Source organism: Gekko japonicus, unplaced genomic scaffold, assembly GCF_001447785.1.
Source record: "Gekko japonicus isolate JY-2015 unplaced genomic scaffold, Gekko_japonicus_V1.1 scaffold812, whole genome shotgun sequence".
NCBI classification, from domain to species: domain Eukaryota; kingdom Metazoa; phylum Chordata; class Lepidosauria; order Squamata; family Gekkonidae; genus Gekko; species Gekko japonicus.
In genome coordinates this window covers 16,694-35,743 of record NW_015176474.1, presented here as the reverse complement: position 1 = coordinate 35,743, position 19,050 = coordinate 16,694, and the positions used below count along the sequence as shown (strand labels likewise).

At 43.5% G+C, this 19,050-nt stretch overlaps 1 protein-coding gene across 1 annotated transcript in view; it reads right to left on the bottom strand.

Moving 5' to 3' along the window:
- The window catches only part of ECI2 (enoyl-CoA delta isomerase 2), a 28,048-nt gene extending 9,206 nt beyond the window's left edge, over nucleotides 1-18,842 (bottom strand). The window contains exons 1-7 of the mRNA XM_015427175.1: nucleotides 18,680-18,842; nucleotides 15,854-15,952; nucleotides 12,783-12,968; nucleotides 11,280-11,349; nucleotides 8,522-8,624; nucleotides 2,483-2,603; nucleotides 992-1,081 (exon numbers count right to left, since the gene is read on the bottom strand). Coding sequence (XP_015282661.1) covers nucleotides 992-1,081; nucleotides 2,483-2,603; nucleotides 8,522-8,624; nucleotides 11,280-11,349; nucleotides 12,783-12,968; nucleotides 15,854-15,952; nucleotides 18,680-18,787 — 777 coding nt within the window. The 5' untranslated portion in view covers nucleotides 18,788-18,842. The remainder of the gene's footprint in view (nucleotides 1-991; nucleotides 1,082-2,482; nucleotides 2,604-8,521; nucleotides 8,625-11,279; nucleotides 11,350-12,782; nucleotides 12,969-15,853; nucleotides 15,953-18,679) is intronic.
- Nucleotides 18,843-19,050: the final 208 nt, after the last annotated feature.

The window sequence follows — 19,050 nt, the reverse complement described above, 5'->3', positions numbered from 1 at the left end:
TGTCATTTCCAGGCAACAATCAGCCTGCCTTTATCTGCCTGCCTGTCTTTAGGTTTACATTCCCCCCCCCCAGCCTCTGCCTAGGGAAAGGGCAGTCTTTCCCTGCAGTGGGAACCAAAGCAGCTGACATCATTCTCCTCTCCCCCGTATGATCCGCACAACTACCGTATGAGGTATGTTATGGTTGAAAGTGTGTGAATGGTCCATAGTCCCCCAGGCAGCTTTTAAAACATGAACCTGGGACCTGCACACCATCTGTGGCAGTAATGGGGTGACTGCTGACACCTTTTCCTATCATTTTTTGCCTTGAGGTATTCTGCTTGTGGTGTGATCTGTCTTCTTTGTGGTGTGGCGTGATTGTGTTATTGGGTTTGTTTCTTTGAAAGGGGAAGTGATGTGTTGTGAGTGAGGACATATGTTACCTCAGAATACAGTAGTTCCCATATGCAACTGAAAATTCCAACTGCCTTGGGGGGGGGAGTTTGAGGTGTGGAATGGAGTGAAGTCCAATCAGCTTCCATATGCAAAAGACCTTGAAACGCTGGGCGGGATTGCACAAAGCAGCCAGTCAACCCAGCCAGTGTCTTCTGAGTGGCAGTTCTTCCGGCCAAACACTAAAGGCGGGCATTTTAGAACGTTGGTCCCCACTACTGCTTTATTATAAGGGAGAGATTCTTTTTGTTAGCTCTTCAGATGTTCTAAGTGAGCAGAGTGAATGTGAATGTGGGGTGGGGTGGGGATGGCACTGCAGTAGTCAGCTCTTCCCCCAACTTACTCAGATTCCTATGACCACGTTATAGAGTCTATACATGTACAAGTGTTTGTATATGGGACATTTCGGAACTGGGAGGGGTCGATTTTAACAAATCTGCCTGAGTAAAATCACGCAAATACTTTTAAGTATTATTTTTTAAAATAAACTATTAATGAGTTTTTCATCATAAAATGAGTCTTCTATCACCTAGAATCCCAAATTTTAACAGGATCTCACCTTTGCTAGGCCCATAATTTTTGGAAATACATATGAGGAACATCCTTCTGGACTCTGACCCAGATTGCTAAAGGGTGTGTGAAAGGTAGCCTGTATAAAAAGGAAAAAAACAGAGTCTTCATGAAATCAATGCCAATGCAACTTTTAAGTGTGTATTATTTGCAATGTCTTTATTTTGGGAGCATTTTAGGTCAGAAAACTTGATCAGGAAGTATTTTATATCCCCAAATGTATTGACTTTGAAATAACAGAAGACAACCTCATATATCAGTGTAACTATACTTCTGCATCATTTCTAATAAGACCCTTAAGCAAACATTTCATATCCACACACCTCATGTAAATCCTGCACTTAACTGAGCTTCTGCAGCTAGGAGAAAACCAATGCAAAACAGATAATGCTATGTTCTGGCAGTATTCAGACATCCAGTTGACCACAGTTACATGAAAGTGTTGAAGAACCTGGATTACCAGACTCACACACATGTTGCCTGCTCCCCTCCTCCTCCCTTCTTATGGTGAAAGAATGATGGTTTACAAAAAAACACAAACCCTCTAGTTATTTGTGATGTATGAATGTAGGAGCATGGCTTAACCAGGATTACTTTTCCTTCTGCTAACTGGGAACCTAAACCAGGACAACACCCCAGTTAGGAATTTCAGCTTGCATGGATAAAACTAACTCCAGTTATGCTGTGCTCATGTGTTCTTATGCTATGGCCAACCAGAGTTAGGGTTAAACTCCAAATTTCTTCACTGTGCTCGTGTGAGAAGGGAAGGAGATAGGGTTGCCAGATCCAGGCTGGGAAACTCCTGGAGATCTGGGAATGGAGCCTGGGGAGGACAGGAACATCAGTGGGGTACAGTGCCATAGAGTCTGCCCTCCAAAGCATCAATTTTTCCCCAGAGGAACAAATCTCTGTAGTTCAGAGATAAACTGTAATTCCAAGGGATCCCCAGGTCCCACCTGGAGGCTGGCATCCCTAAAAGGAGGATGTGCTAAGCATGTATCTAAGCCTAGCAGAAACTAGGTTCATGCCCGTTTTGATTCAACCAGGGTTATACTGGATCTCTGAATGCAGTCTCTTTCTTCCCAGTTCCAGTTTGCAATCTCAGAAGAACAACTGAAGAGGCAAGCTGAGGACCCCTCTTTCAAATCTCATAGAAATCCTCTGCCCACCGTCCTGGGGTGAGAGAATGGAGTGCAAGAGGGCAGAGGCTCCAGTGCAGGGTAATCTTGGCCACTGACACACTGATCAGCTCGCGGAGGAGCCTTTTTCAGGCAGGATTTGTAACGGCTATATTTTCTACCACCAGACAAGAGAGCTAAGCCATTTATTTTAATTAGTTGTACTGTAGTTTTATTACTGTCTGATGCCTTGAAGTTTCCTTAGGAACAAAAGGGGATCTATAAATTAAACACCTAAAGTAACTTCTCTTTCTACAAAGACTTCACATTGGAGATGGGAGATGATAGTGCAGAGGACTTACCCTGTCAGTAGAATATACCACGTCAAAAAGCCCAAGGACAGTTACAGAGATTCCAACGGCTGGCCCATTCACCACAGCAATCAATGGTTTAGGAAAATCAATAAAATGCTTGACAAAGTTTCTGAAAAGAGAAAGGAGCAGTCTTCTTCACTGCCAGTAATTTATCCCATGTCACCACAAACTGGAATACTGCCACGCAATGTAATAATGCAGACATTCCATCATCCCTGAGTGAACAGTGCCAAATAATTTCAAAATACCAATTGCAAATGCTAAAATTTTCTGTTACTTTATGCCTTGTATGAATATTCTTCCTTAGTACCCAATCTTAACATGAACTACAAAAACTATGGAAAGTGCCAGTATCTAACAAGATCTGCAAGTGCAACGAATGGAACTTTCCCATTTCCCTTTCCTGCTGCAGCTCACTAAGGTCCAACCTGCATATCCGGGTTCCGAACAAGCTGGGTCTGGGTTCCCTGGACCCAACGCAGATTTCCCGCAGCACGCAGCAGCAGTGGGAAACAGTTTTTAAAAATAAAAGGAGAGCCCACCTGAGGTAGAACAGTGCTGCAAGGGGAGGAGGGCTCCCCACTCAAGCCTTTCCCCCCTGCTGAAACAGCACTGGGGGAGAGTTATTTCCCTGGTTTTGCTGCTAAAGAACCCTCCTCAGCATTTTCTGCACTGGAAAAGGGCTTGGGGGAAGGCAAGAGCCCTCCCTCCTGCCACAATGGAGTTCTGAGCTTGTTCAAGTTCTCCTTTATTTTTAAGGCATTTCCTGCAGCTGCTGCGTGGTTGTGGGGAACCTGTACCTAACTTGTTAAAAACCTGAATATGCAGTTTGTCCCTTAGCTGCCTCCATTTGCTTGGGAGGAGGGTCAGAGAACCCTCATGATCAGCATACAGGAACAAAGTGAGAAACTACTGAGGGAGAGCAAAAGTGACAGACCAATTTCCCACAAGCCGCTGCTCTGCGCTTGCTCTTCCCTTTGCCCCATCGTACATGTCAATTTCACACCATGTGCCGTGCGGCTGCATTTTGCCCTGCAGCTTCACCCGATTTCCCCTGTGTCTACTCAATGACTGAATAGACACGGGGGAAATCAGTCGAAGCTGCGGGGCAAAATGCGAGCGCGGCGCAGCGGCTTGTGGGAAATCGGTCACAGTGTTACAGAAATCACCTTCCATCATCCAAAACCTGTGGAAGGATAGAACCAGTTTTTCAAAGTACTGAGTGTTTCACATCCCACTTTTCAGTAATACATCTTTCTCATCCTCAATCATTTCGTGTTTCATTTGTAGCCTGAAGGCACTTCTTTCCCATTGATTCTCTCATGCTGTGATGCTTCAGAGTGAATTAGACCAATGATGCTAAATTTGCGGATGATACGAAGTTGTTCAGGGTGGTGAAAACCAGGGAGGATTGTGAGGCACTCCAAAGGGATCCGTCAAGGATGGGCAAGTGGGCATCAACATGGCAAATGGGGTTCAATGTGACCAAGTGCAAGGTGATGCACATTGGAGCCAAAAATCCTAAATATAAATACACATTGATGGGGCCTGAACTGGCAGAGACTGAACAAGAGAACGATCTTGGAATTGTAGTAGATAACTCACTGAAAATGTTGAGACAGTGTGTGACTGCAATAAAGAAGGCCAGTGTTATGCTGGGGATTATTAGGAAGGGTATTGAAAAGAGATCAGCCAATATCATAATGCACCTATATAAATCAATGGTGCAACCTCATTTGGAATACTGTGTGCAAGTTCTGGTCACCACACCTTTAAAAGAATATTATAGCTTTTGAAAAAGGGCAGAAAAGGGCAACTCAAATGATAAAAGGGTTGGAACACTTTCCCTATGAGAAAAGGTTAACGCACTTAGGGCTCTTTAGCTTGGAGAAACGACGACTGATGGGTGACATGATTGAGGTTTATAAGATTATGCATGGGATAGAGCAGGTAGAGAAAGAGGTACTTTTCTCAGTTTCTCACAATACAAGAACTCGTGGGCACTCCATGAAATTGCTGAGCGGTCGGGTTAGAACGAATAAAAGGAAGTACTTCTTCACCCAAAGAGTGATTAACACATGGAATTCACTGCCACTTGAAGTGGTGGCGGCTACAAGCATGGACGGCTACAAAAGGGAATCGGATAAACATATGGAGCAGAGGTCCATTGGTAGCTATTAGCCACAAGGTATAGATAGGAACTCTCAGTCTGGGGCAAGTGATGCTCTGTCATCTTGGTGCTTGGGGGGGTCAACAGTGGGAGGGCTTCTAATGTCCTGGCCCCACTGGTGGACCTCCTGATGGCACCTGGTATTTTTGGCCACTGTGTGACAGAGTGTTGGACTGGATGGGCCATTAGCCTGATCCAACATTGGCGTCTCTTATGTTCTTATGCTCTTATGCTTCTGCTTCTCTGGGCCGTCTCTAAAGAGCCTAGTAAAGGGGTTTAATTTCTTCATATAATTTTTTTTCCTGATCAACTTTATTATGTCATAATATATGGATACCTTGCCTTATAAAACTAATTATAGAGTCGAACAAAATTCGAGTCCAGTGGCACCTTTAAGACCAACAAACTTTTATTCAAGGTATAAGCAACTAAAGTAAAAACGTAATACTTTGGGAAGGATTGCACAGACTGGGACATTTTCCACAGTGTCAGGTTTCCCTCTGTCTGCTCTTCTATTCATCCACAGCTTTCCCTCGTTTCCACAGATGATTTCTCCCTCCCAGGAGCAAAAACGCAGTTTGTCCCCTCTTGCGGCCCAGCATGGGAATTCCTGGAAACAGGGAAGTCTAATGCTGCAGAGCAACAAGGAACAAACTACATTTTTGCACCTGGGACTGCGAAAACGTCTGCAGAAATAAGGGAAAACAGCAGAGGAATACAAGTGCAGGCATGGGGAAGCTTGACACTGTGTAAAATCTGAGACATTTTAAGATGCGGGGGAGTGCAAAATCTTGTTCCGCTCTATTGGTGTGATTTATGCATCTGTTAGCCCAAATCAAGTGACTGTGCAAGAGCCACTGTTGGCTACTCTAGGCCACTGCTTTCCATGAGTGCTGTGGACTCACAGTCTTGGTTTCTCGCTCCCGACCCCTTTAGGGTGGTTGCAGTCAGTGATGTTAGCACAAACAGGAAACACCTTATAAGATAGATACCTCCTGATGTGGCTTACAGCTACCTCCCCTGCTGTAGGGAGGTGGAAGCTCTGCTGCCTGGATTAGCAGAGATCATACTGAGATGCCCTCCTTCCCAGAAAATATGTGGATTGAGCGTGATCAGCACACTGATCCAGAGCACTGGCCCTAGGGAGGTTCTCTCAGTCCCACATTTCCCAGCCTTTGAATAAGAGCATAATATCTAAGGAAATGTTAGTTACATTATGTTGCTGTTGTTAATGACGATGATGATGCCAATCATCAACATCTTAAATGACAGTAGGTCTCATCCTCAAGGGCATGTCTACACAGCAGCTCTGCGGTCTAGTTAGAGATGCTGTTAGAGATGTAAAATTTCTGAAAAATTTGAAACCATTGGGGGGGGGGCAGGGTTTTTTTTGGAGGGGATGGAAATTTGGGGGGGGGATCCTTGTGCTGTGGTGGCAGCTGCTGCCAAAGCAACATTTTTTTAAAAATCTGCACGGCCAATCAAATCTCCAGTAGCCAATCAGAAGCCTTGCTGGGCAAAAGCCCTACCTGGCCCTGGCCATTTCCCTAAAAACACTTGGCAGGCACTGTAAAAGGTGTTGGCAGGCACTATGGCACCCAGAGGCACCACGCTGGGGACCCCTGGCCTCACCAGATGGTATGCGGGAAGTTCTATGTCACGATCCCCCAATGTAATATTTCTGGGTTTCCATATAGGGACCAGAAGAACTAGTTCAGACAGTTTTAATCTAAGGAGCAACTCCAACATGCAAGCACTCTCCACTAGCTGAACTGGTCCTTTGAACATGTGACCTTAGGGAAGGTCTTCAAATAAACAAGTTGGGAGAAAATGTGGCTGCACGTGTCTGTGAATGCGTTCACCCGTGCCACCCACATTCTCCTTTGGTTCGTGAGTCCCCTGAGTGTTGCCTCCTTACCAAAGACGAATGGTGCAAGCTTGGAAACCACTAAGCGCTGGCAGAGACACTCAAGCAAACGCCTCTTCTTACAATAAAATTTATCTTTATTAAGAAAAACATCCCAAGGCTTGCCAGGCAAGGTGGCTAGCAAGACACTAGGCCAGCTGCCAACACAATACAGTCCTATTTAGTGAAAACACAGAAACTAAAACATGCAAGCAAAGTTTTACCCCCCCCCCCAAAAGCATGCAGAAAACAAAAGGCCTTCCGGGCTAACTCCTAAATTTTCTGGAGAGCAATGCCTCTCCTGATTCCTTCAAGAGTCAGCGAAGGTCTGTTGAGACTGACTAGCATTTATACCAAATGATCAAAGGGGGTCCCCCAATAATTAAATTACAGTTGTAAATTAACATTTTGAAATTGAGATTATTGACAGGAGATTGCTTCCTTGCGTCTCACACTCCAAAAGTTACATTTTGTTTACAGGACCAGCACAGTGTCATTGTTTTTTCCTGGTGTTCCCAACACTGAAGATAAACTATTCTTTGATGTTATCTCTGAGATAGAAGTGGGGGGGGTGAATCCCTGTATCTCAGGAGTCACTTCGTCTTACGGATTGAAGTCTGTCACTGCCCAAATGGCCTTTCCTGTTAGATACATTTTATTGTCTAGGAAATTGAGTCTCACACCTATGGGAATTTACATTGATTCAGATCCTGGGAATGGAATGGGCAAACCTTTGCCTACATGACAGAGAGGAGTGCTCTGCCTGGAACAAAGGGTTTGCAAAGCATCATGGGGTTTGGTTCAGTGAAGCAGGCCAAGCCTGTTTGCTGTTTTGCTAGCAAAGACAGAGACAGATACATGGATTTTATAAATTATTTGGTTCATTTTAAACCCAAACCTCCTATATTTCTAAAATGTCTTACCACACAACACACTAAGACTAATATGAGGGAATATCCTGAAATTCTATCACAACACCAAGTGTAATGCATCCATCTCAGACCGCGTGTGCAGCCATTTCACAATGCGGTCATGCGAAGCGACCGAGCTTCACTCTCAGTAACAATGGGACAAGCGGATCCTAGCCGGCACCTATCAGAAGCCTGTGGAACTCTCAGCTACTGTAAATAGCCAATCACTTGGGTGTGGGTGTGCTTGGGGTGTGGGGTTTTGCACATATAAAGCAGCCTGCGAGCTGGGTGCTCTCGTCTTGTTCTGAGCTGAAATAAAGTATGAGAGCTGAAATCACTAGTAAGTCTCAGTACTTTTCACCAAGCATTTAAAAAAAAATAATTTATCAGGTTCTTAGGCGACCAATTTGCACTGGGACTGTGTTGCAAGGCAAAGATTGTTTAAGACCCCCTTGACCTGTTTTACTAATCTAAAATGGCTGCAGGAGCCATTATTTGCTCTTCTGAAAAATCTAACATGTTACACCACACTTTTCTTGTGGGGGGGGGGTTTTCCAGGATTTGGGGTAGGGCTGCCAGCATCCAGGTCCAGGTGGGGATTCCCCCACTTCTGGGGGCTTCAATCTGCCCCCGGTCAGCGGGGGAAGCTCCACCCCAAGCCCCACCCCCAAGAGTGACCACCTGCCTAGCCACCCCTCTCCCTCCCCTCCTGCCCAATTTAAAGGGCTTCAGCTGATTGGTGGGGACCACATGGCCCTCCCATCAGCTGGAGGACCCCTTAAATCTAGAAGGAGGGAGGGAGAGGGGCCGTTGCTAGTCGCACACTTGGCTCGCAAAAAGACCCTTTAAAGGGTCTTTTTGTGAGCAGGTTGGGAGCCGTGGCGCACAGGGCTGGGGGAAATCTGAACAATTAATTCTGAGCAATAATTAGGCTACACGTTTCATTTCTCATTTCTTAAAATCTCAGTACTTCTTTCTCTCCTGCCACACCCTTTGTGATATCTCCTGTGCATGTCAACATAGTTTGAAATAAGACTTACTTGAGCAGCTTTGCACCATTATCTGCCATTTCCTTTATCCCACCCGCTGAGACATTAGCAAAGTTGTTCAGGTCATTTCCACTACAATAGTAATCTCCACTTCCTGCAGAAAAACACATATCAGGGATTCTGATAATGTGAAACAGTCAAATGGAAAATAACCATATTATGTTCGCATAGATTTTCTAAACTGAAACTTTCCGTTTATTACAGACATGATACAGCAAGTTAAGCACTTTTGATGTCAGATGAGATATATTTATAAACATGATTCCTTTCCTCATCAAAGTCAGTGGGACTCAACCCACTTTGACTCAAATAAATTTTTTAAAAACCTAGTAAACAATAAAAAGAATCTTTCTTTTTGATGCCTGGGCTTACTATTTCAACTTGTACATAGTTCCAAAAAATAACTGATGTTTTGTAAGAATTTCTTCTATACTGGACATCACTGTATAGTTTGCAGAGTTTATTTACTTAGGAATATTATTTGAGGTTCTATACAGCTACAGGGGAAACCAAAATCAGCTTCGTTTAGAGATGAGAAGGTCTAGGATTGAGCCTTTGGACTTCTCACACTGTGTGGTGAGCTCAGCCACAAAATGGCTGCTACAGGTTACTGTCAGCTACACAGTGAAGATGCTTGTGCTGTGGTGGCAGTTGTTGCCATTTTTTAAAATCTGCAAATCTCCAGTGGCCGATCAGAAGCCTTGCTGGGCAAAAGCTCCATCCGGCCCCACCCACTTTCTAAAAAACATTTGCCAGGCACCTGAAAAGGTATTTGTGGTACCCATGGATACCACACTGGGGACCCCTTGTCTAGGAAAAATAAGTGAACATTTTTATGGGGGGGGGGAGGAAGCTTTTCTACATAAACACTCACATACAGGAGGGTTTTTTAAAAATTTCCTGTGGAAAAAATCGGAAATTCCACTTATCAAATATTTAGAACAATGAGAAAAATGACTTTTAGTGCAAGGTTTTTTTTAAAAAAGTTCCCATTTATTACTTCAAGATGCTGCCTAAGTAGTATGTAGCTACATTAAATACTATATAAGAAAATATATAATTTTGCAATCTGTCAGGTGAGCAAAGGTGTGAACACCCTGGGAAGCAAGTTAGGGTTCCCAGCTCTGGGTGGGGAAATACCTGGAGATTTTGAGGGTGGGGCCTGGTGAGGGGATGGTCTGCAACAGGGTACACTGTCATAGAGTCCACCCTCCAAAACAGCCATTTTCTCCAGGGGAACTGATCTCTGTCATCTGGAGATCAGTTGCAATAGCGGGAGATCTCCAGGCCCTACCTGGAGGTTGACAACCCTAAACAATACCTTGCGAAAGCACTTTCATATCTCTTCAACTTTCTTGGCCTTAATTATAAATATTCAAGCTGGGGATGCAAGAAATTCACTTGGCCGCCCACACTGACCCCCCCCCCCCCCCGTGCCCCCCCCCCCCCCACTGTTCTCCTCTTTTTCAGGCTACCCTCCTTTCTCTTTCTCTCTTTCCCCTCCTTCATAAGATCTCGGTCACCATTCTCCAGTTTGAGAAAAATTCAAATCTCCCCACCTTATTGACTGACTGATTTTGCAAATCTGGGTTCTCCCTGGATCTCTAGAAACATTCCCAGTCTCTGTACATGGCATAGGTAATATGGATTTATGGATCTGCATTTGTGGCCACGTTTACAATTAGCTAACAGATTTCTTTTTGGAGCTCTTTCAGAAAATGAGGCTTCTTATGTTTCTGGATGACACTGACTAGAAAGGGCTGTATTTCTCTTCCTTTTGTTTACATGTTTACATTGATATTTCCATCATTAACTCCCTTTCCCTCCATTTTCTCAATGGGCAAAAACTAAGATATGCTTAAGTACAGCACCATGTTTCTCCAGCTCTAACACTTGGCATATGTATAGTTACTGTCTGAACAAAATTATACTTTTAGTCATAAATACACCAAGCAGTACACTTACATGTGCTAATATACAAGACACTTTTATATCCTTGAAGAAATAATAAGTAATAAAATATCAGCTCTAAACAGACCTAAACAGCATTTGGTTCAATTTTTTTTTCAAGAAAAATGGCCTGTATCCTGCAGTCACTTTTCATCTGTGTAAGTGTCCTTGTAAAAACGAAAGAGCATTTAATTTTTTTTTTTAAGTGGCTTGCACTAAGTTATATGTGCTGTGTCCAAACCTTGTATTCTGCCTGAATTTGCACAAGGCCTAATACAAGCATCACTCTAGTATAGGGATACCATTCCCCAGTTGGGAGCAGGGGATTCCCCAATTTTTGGGCCTTTTCCCCGCATATGGCCAGTTGGCTGGTGGGGGGGAATCCCACCCCCAAATGCAATGTAACGACATCACAAGGAAGTCACATCATCACGTCGGTGACACTGTGTGGTGCCGCTCTGGTTTTTTGGGCAAAACTCTATGGTGACCATAGAGTTTTGCCCAAAATACCAGAGCACTGGTGCACAGCATCACCAACGTGATGATGTCACTTCCTCATGATGTCATTACCTTGTGTAGGCTCCCCCCCTCCCAGAAAATCCCTTCTCCTCCCCCGCTGCTGGGTTGATCCAACCTGGCAACCCTACTCTAGTGGCTGACAACCCGTTTTGCAGATCACTGTACATAAATAATACTTAACTTGTCTAGTTTTTCATAAGAAACCAGGTATGTATTTGAATTTATTTTGAAAATATACCCCAAAGAAAAATAAACATGGCAGGACAGAACGTGAAAGTACCTGTCAGGACTGTTATAACAGAGTCATCCTTTGCTGCTTCCTCAAGTGCTTCCATAATTTCTTCATACATCTGCACAGGGGCAGGGAAAGTAAAAACAAGAAATATTATGATGCTATAAAAAGAATAATTGTAATTAGCTAGCCACCAAAATTCAAGTTTCTGCTGCATCAAAGATTTGGGGTATGATCCAGAAGACAGGGGCTTCCTCTTCTCATCTACAGGAAGGCTATGTTTAGCAGTAAACAGGGTTAACAGCAAGCCACTATGGAAGCACCCTGAACGCATTTTGGGTACACAAACCCGCATCTTCCCTGGAGTAAACTCAACTGAAGCCTTTTTTCACTTGACTAGCAGCAAAAGCCAGATTTTCAAAATGCAGGATCTTGTGTCAGTAATGAAGCTTCACCATCCTGTTTCTTGGAGCAGTTTTTAGAGTGTTTAAGCATTCTAAAACATTTTTTCCCTAAACAAGCAGACAAAAGGCATGAACAGATAAAATATGAAGGTGCTTGAAGAAAAAACAAAAACATAGTAGACAGCCTGCTTAAAACACGGAAGGAAGGGCAAAGAGAGTATCATTCACATATCACTACAGCAGAGTCAAAGGGAAGCAGAGCTACCCAGCAGCAGAAACACCTGCGTCCTGCAACCCACTCCCCTTTCCAGGTACATGTATATGCTACCAGAGAATCAATCCAGGTACACAGAGACATTTCCAACTTAAGCACACAGGACACCACACTCTTCTCTCTTTGTGGCTCTGTGAACACGCTTTGATTCTCCTGTAATTGGATCTATGGAGAAAGGAGACACTTACAAAGGATCAGGGACTTTACAAAAAGAATTTATAGAATCCTTTTAACTGTGTCAGGATGAGATTTGTTTGGTCTGGGGAATGAGTGCAAAGCCAAATTAAAGTAGCCATGTGGTTGCTTTTCATGCTATGCTTTTTCCTGTCCTGCCAGCAATAGCCAACGAGGTGGAAGTGAGCAGCTGCACTGTGTGAGGGACCTCTGACACAACAGGTGTGTGCATAAGGTTGCTAGTCCCCAGATGGTAGCTGGAGATATCCAGGCGACAAAGACCAGTTCACCTAGACTGCGTTGGAAGGTAGACTCTATGGCATTACACCCCATTGAAGTCCCTCCTCTCCCCAAACCCCACCTATCTCTGGCTCCACCCCAAAAACTCTCCTGGTATTTTCCTACCTGGGGATTGCAAACCTTTGTGAGAACCTGACATCCATTTTCAGCAACAGTTTGTAATGTTCACTCAGTTCATTAGACAAAGCTGGCTTCTGTTAAATCTGCTAGTTATTAAAGGGTCTGAGTTTCTGTTTGTTTTTTGTTTTTTCAGGGGAAGAGGTGACGGATTAGGCATCCTTCTTCCCTGTTGAATCAGATGGTGCTGGATTAGCGCTGAATATGCCCATTACATGGAGAGCCCAATTACATTACAAATGGAAGGATAAAATATATAGACCCAGAAGTTAACTGCATCACCTTTACACTGATTGCGTTTTTCATTTTGGGGCGGTTTAATACTATTTTTGTGATGTTGTCCTCAGTGAAAACCTCTATCGTTTCATAGCCAGACTTGCTGTCAGGAGGGTTCTCCTTAACGTGACTTGAAGATTCTGAAGACACCAAGCTTGACACAAGATCGACATATTGCTGCCTGGCACTCTCCTGTAATGAGAAATTTGTTTAATTAATGTGAGATAAATGCCAGATTACGGCTTGCCTGGCCACCTAGAAAGAAGGATCAAAGTACAAAATGGGGAATTCAGCATCAATAAGAGCCTGAGCCAGTTTTTCCAAAATATATAGAAAATATAAATGTATCTGCTACAGTTTTGAGTATATTTTTGGAAATTCTTTGTTACTGTATAGTGGTTGCGGATCTTTGTCCTGGCCTTCACAAGGCACCGGGCTGTTTCTTCACTCGGAGTTTTTCCAGGCCACCCCCCAAGTCACTAGTTGGCAAACTGCCTATTTCCCCCTTCTGCCCTTTATTTGGAAGCCGCCGCCACCACTCACTCCATGGATAGTGTATAATTGGCCAGATGAGTGGGACTCCTGCCCTCTATGTCTCTGGAACCTTGTGCTGGCTCCACTCTCTTACTGTGTTTACCACCTTGCTCAACTGAGCTCCAGAGTGAATAAGCAAACACCCTTTCATGCTATCGAGGATGAAGGAATTTTTTTTTTAAAGGAATCATGCACATACTCCAGATTCCTTTAAGGCAACAGGACTGAGCAAAAGATGAAAAACAAAATGGCAGGACATCTCATCCTGACTATACTTGTTCCTAGCCAATGTAACTCTTAGGGGTGCAAGACCTGAGAGAAGAGCCATTATCTTGAGTTCAAGGTTTGGGCTTCTTTCCATTGTGTGGCTACGTATAATCAAAATGGAGTCCAAGGGAATTATTCATGCCAGTGGGCATGGAGTCCAGAGATGCACACAATGCAAGATAGCCTGGGTAGAGAGAGAGAGAGATTTTCCTTCTGTGTCCAGGGAATTTGTAATCTCTAGGGTCCCTATTAGTAGAGATGACTGTGTGTCTTTTCCTGTTTGACAGGGGAAGGTGACACAGCTATCCTCTCTGGTGGTAGTGTGATTTTTTGCACATTTGATCAGACACTGGCATCGCCCATTTGCATGTCCACTGGCTTGATTGTCCTTAGCTGCAAGTCAATTTACAGCCTACTTGTTTCCAGTGCCTGATTAACCCTGAGAGATAGACATTGCTTTCTTACACCAACTCTGCAAGGTAGGCCACGTACAGTGAACCTTAAGAGGAAATTATGGGGTGAAGGGCCATTCTCTTTTAAACACAGCTATGTACTCTGAAAAACTCCTGTGTAAAATATAGGTTTGATTGGAGAACAAAAGCAAAATGTTAGAATGATGGTTTCAACACGACTGTACAAACACAAGCAATGACCGAATGCAAGTTAAACATTTTAAATGCTATTGATTTCAATGGCAGAGCTGCATATTTAAGAGTGCTGAAATTTCTTGGTGACTGTGAAACTTCTAAATGGAATCATATTCCCTCTGTAATATAGAACTTTAAAGTCCTTTTCCTTAGATCAATTATTAAAAATATTATTTAACATATATTTATATATCACCCTGAGCCATCTATGCTCCACATGTTTTATTAAACACCTTACCACATGTAGGGTCACCAGCGACCAGACACAAGGGTCAGATGTCAGCTTCTTGAGTCCAAGTGAGAAAGGGGGATAGGACGGACCCCTTCCACTTCCCTCCCTCAGAGGCTAGATTTTCACTTGTTCTTCTGCCCCCTCACTGACTGAGCAGCCTTGGTAATGTGTTTTCTTCTCCCCTGAAGAACCTTTGGCTGTCCCACCCTGTCAGTAAGATATATTTTAGCTATTTGCTCAGCCCAGGAACCTGAGGGAAGGAATAGGATCGGCCTCTAACTTAAACCCTTGAAAATGGCACTTGAGATGATTTTAAAATTCAAAAATAACAAAAGGTTTTAATTGATATCAAAGAAAAAGGTCAGGTGAAAGCAGGGGTTGAAATTACTGAGGCTGAAAAACTAGTACAAGCACAGACTTTTGACAATTAATTAGATCTTTATATTGGGAGGCTTTTGTTCCAGTGTTTCCCAAACACTCTGGTTTACATTATTTGAGTAATCGCTGACTTTCTTGGTGCCCAGACAGCTGGTATCCTCTTTCCAGTACTCAAACACTTTCTCTTGGAATACCAGTACTCTTCTTGAGCTGTTCACTGACTTTTAAGGTCTCTACAGGCAGTTTCTAATCACACCGGATTAGGGATCTCTGTATTCCTCAGAGATAACTCTCCCTGTTTGACTGGGTAGGGAATCTTCTTCTCTCTCTAGATCTATCCCCTTTTGAGCTGAATGGGAGTTTTCTCTACTACCCAAAGTTCCTTGCCAAACTTTCCCCCAGTTCTCTGTCTGTGTTCAAATTGCTCTCAGCTACTGCTGAATTCAGACTGCATTCAGTCAAGGTTGAAATCTGACTCTGTCAGCACTAAACCCTTTTTCTGTCAGGGCTATTCACAGAGGGTCCCGGTACATGTCTCTTCTAAGTTGAGGCAGGAATCTGACTGAATCACCTCAGCATTCAGCTCTTTCAAGACATTTTTTGCTCAGCTGATGCTAACCAATCAGATTGCTTAGAGCAGCCTGTCACTCAAGGCTCTATGGCTCTGTGAAGAATTAACCCTTCACAGTCCTTTAGCTGTTGGTATAGCACTTCTAAGCCTATAAGTAAATATAAGGCAAAGACTGGACAACATTTTTGAAACATTTACAGGGGCAACTAACAGAGCATTTATAAATTAAATTTCCAGTGGCCAGGAGAAGACATTCAGTACCCAATATTGTTTCCCCCCCTTCCCCGTGATTAGCAAAAAAATCAATTATATACACTAACTACATGAGTAGAGCTTTGTTTTGTTTTTCATGCCAAGCCTTAATTGTATTCAGGCAACATACAACAAATTTACATGCACATGGCTGTAACGCTAAATAAAATTAATTTGCAAATAATGGTGTACTGACCTGTGGCAAAGAGCCAAGTGAATTCCATGCATCCCATTTGGCCTTGTTGACAAAATCTAGCATGCCTGGTTTGGGGGTATTGCAGGGACCCTGAGTTGCCTACATGAAGGAAATATATATATATATATATTTCTGTGACCTTTCAAATTAGTTTATACGGCTTAACCAAGAAAACAAAAGCACAGAATCAGCTATAGGGCTTGCATATGGACAAAACCTGGACAAAACCTGGACAAAACCTTGAGCTAGTTCACTCAAGGTTCTTATAATGCTGATATTTATAGACATCTGTATTAACATTTTTATACTAACATCTCAAGATAATAAAGGCATGCATACGCCTTCAGGTATAATAGTGGTCTGTGCACACTTCTGAAGCAGCATGCACAGCCATCCTGAAGAGCTCATGTAGTCCTTGCATCCCTATTGTGTGGATGTGTGTTCAGCATCTTGGCCAGGCTACGCGCTGTCTCCTCTCCATCTTTGTGGTATTCATGGGCCCAAATGTCCCCACGCCCCTACAGGACGGGTAGTGACATGCTACTGCTGCTTCTGCTGAAAAGATCCTGTGTCTAAAAGCTTGGGAAGAAGGTGGGTTGTTCACAGTGCTGTCCTCAAAAGAGTTACACCAATTGATTTCAGTGGATTTATAAGGAAATAATTCTGCTGAGGATGGCACTGTCAGTGCTTCAAAATAAGGAACGCCAGAGCAGATGGCCTTGTTAAGACATCGTAGCCTGGTAGGGGAGGGAGGATCACACCAGTTTCTCAGGGACACTGTATGCTGATCTGTGTGTGGAACCAGCGTGGTAACGTTGGGTTGCCAGCTACAGGTTGGGAAATTTCTGGAAATCTGGGGGTGGAACCTGAAAATGGCATGTTTCAGGGAGGGGGCACCTCAGGGGTGTACAATGGCATACAGCCCACCCCCCAAATCTTCCATTTTCTCCAAGGGAACTGATCTTTGTGGTCTGGAGATCAGTTGTAATTCTAAGAGATCTCCAGGTCCCACCTGGGGGCTGGCAATCCTATATAATGATAACGTCTTTTGGGATGAAAAAGAACAGAGATAAAGGAGAAAGCATTGCTAAATAAAGTTGGCAAGTCGTGAAGAAAGTTTCTTTCATTGCAAATGGCAAATGGGACATGTCACTGAAACACCAACAAAACCAGACCCCGCACATATACTCTTCTCCTCTCAAGCCCAGTGCAAGCAGAATGTAATGAGCACATGGAATGGGGCAGGGGGGCAAGTGATTGCACTGGCTGGTCCTGATCTCAACCTCCAGACATTCATCAGAATTTGTGTACATATACACTCCAACTATGAGCCCCGAAGCGTTTTATATTCTGCCAACCAACATCTTCTGGTGGTCCCCGGCCTCAGGGACGTCTGTCTCACCTCGACTAGGGCCAGGGCCTTTTCTGCCCTGGCCACTACCTGGCGGAATGAGTTCCTAGATGAGATCAGGGCCCTGCGGGACCTTTTACAGTTCTGCAGGGCCTGCAAGATGGAGCTCTTCCGCCAGGCTTTTAGTTAGGGTGGCAGGTGTCTCCCCACTCTACTGCCCCCCCCCCAGTAGTCAAATGCACATGACAATCTAAGGATCCAAATTTGAAATAGATTGCATCTGTGAGGCTTTAACTATGATTTGTACCAAAGGAATGTTGTTGTATTATTTTTTTTTTGGGGGGGGGGTTAATTCTTTTAAATTCTTTGTATATTGATGATTATGTTTGATGGAACCTGCCCTGAGCCTCTTATGTGGGGAGGGTGGGATATAAATCCAATAAAATAAATAAATAAACACTCTGTGTGTGATATGTACTCTCCATTTTTGCAAAATTGAGAGTCCTACTACATGATATACATTCCCTGAGTATGTCTCTGGGTCTCGTTGATGGGCATGGTATGAGAGTCCTATTCTTGGAAGGGCATTCCCAGGACAGGGGCCTGATTCAGAGCAGGACTAGTGTGTGTGAGGAGAGGGGGCTTAAGCCTCCCCCCCGACTGTTTTCCTGACTTGAAATGGCCCCAAGGAACTGCTATTTGCCCTGTTGAGAAACTTGACATGTACTGATGGGAGGAAGTGGGGAAGATCTGGCTCGCTTGCTAGCGGCAGCTGAATACCATCTGGACTATTTGTTTCTCTCTGATTCCAGGTACCTAGCCTGTAGCAAGCAGCATGGGGGCTGTGTTATTTATTTAGATTTATTTAGAATATTTCTATTTAGAATATTTCAGAGTCCTGCTCTGGCAGCTTAATGGAGCAGGACCAGTCCAGGACATGTTTGTGTTTGTTTGTTTTATTCAAATGGCATTATTTAAATTGGTTGTTATAGTTGTATTTTGGAATTTTCAGTAAGCAGCTCAGAAATACCCAAATAAATGGTCAGGAAAATGGTACACGTGGGAAGGCTTTAGCTCTTTCTCTCCGAGCGCTGTGGTCCCAATCCAAATCAGACACCCCCCCTGCACATCTGGGTATTGAGATTTCAGCACAGAACTCCAGGGACACATATGATTCAAAGTTGTCCTGGCAGCCCCATGCCTGTCACATAGGCTTGGTAACATATGAATCAGCCCTCATTTTCTCCATTACATATTCTGGACAGCCAATGGGAGGAAATATGGATTAAGAAAAACAGAGACGAACTCAATAAAGCTCACTGGACACGGTTAGCTTCGTATTTCTAAAACAAGCTGGGATTTGTGCAACTGGCTGCATATTCTAAGGAAACTCTGAGTTAGCCTGCCTAAGCAAAGTATTCCAACAATCTTAACAAATACAAGTACATTTACAAAATGAAAATGGCTGGAGTTACCTGTTTAAACAATGCATAAAGCTTCAGCTTTACTTCATTACCAGGATCAACCTTCAAAAGTTTCAGCTGATCTTTCGCCTTTTCAAAGTCTTGCTGACTGACCTGCATGCCAGGTTTAGTAGTGTGTAATTGTGCTAGAGGAAAATAAAGAGCACACGCTGTATTCCTGAAAAGGAAAAACAAACAAACTAGTATTTATCCAATTAAAATATTCAGTAAATGACAGAATGAATGCTTGTTCAAAAGGTTGCAAATCATCATCGGAGCAAAGATCAGCTGCATTAAAATCACAGTTAAAGATTAGCTGTGATATAATTAACCTTTAAGCAAGATTATGCAACCTAATCCTTAAAGTAAACACGGAGCTCTGG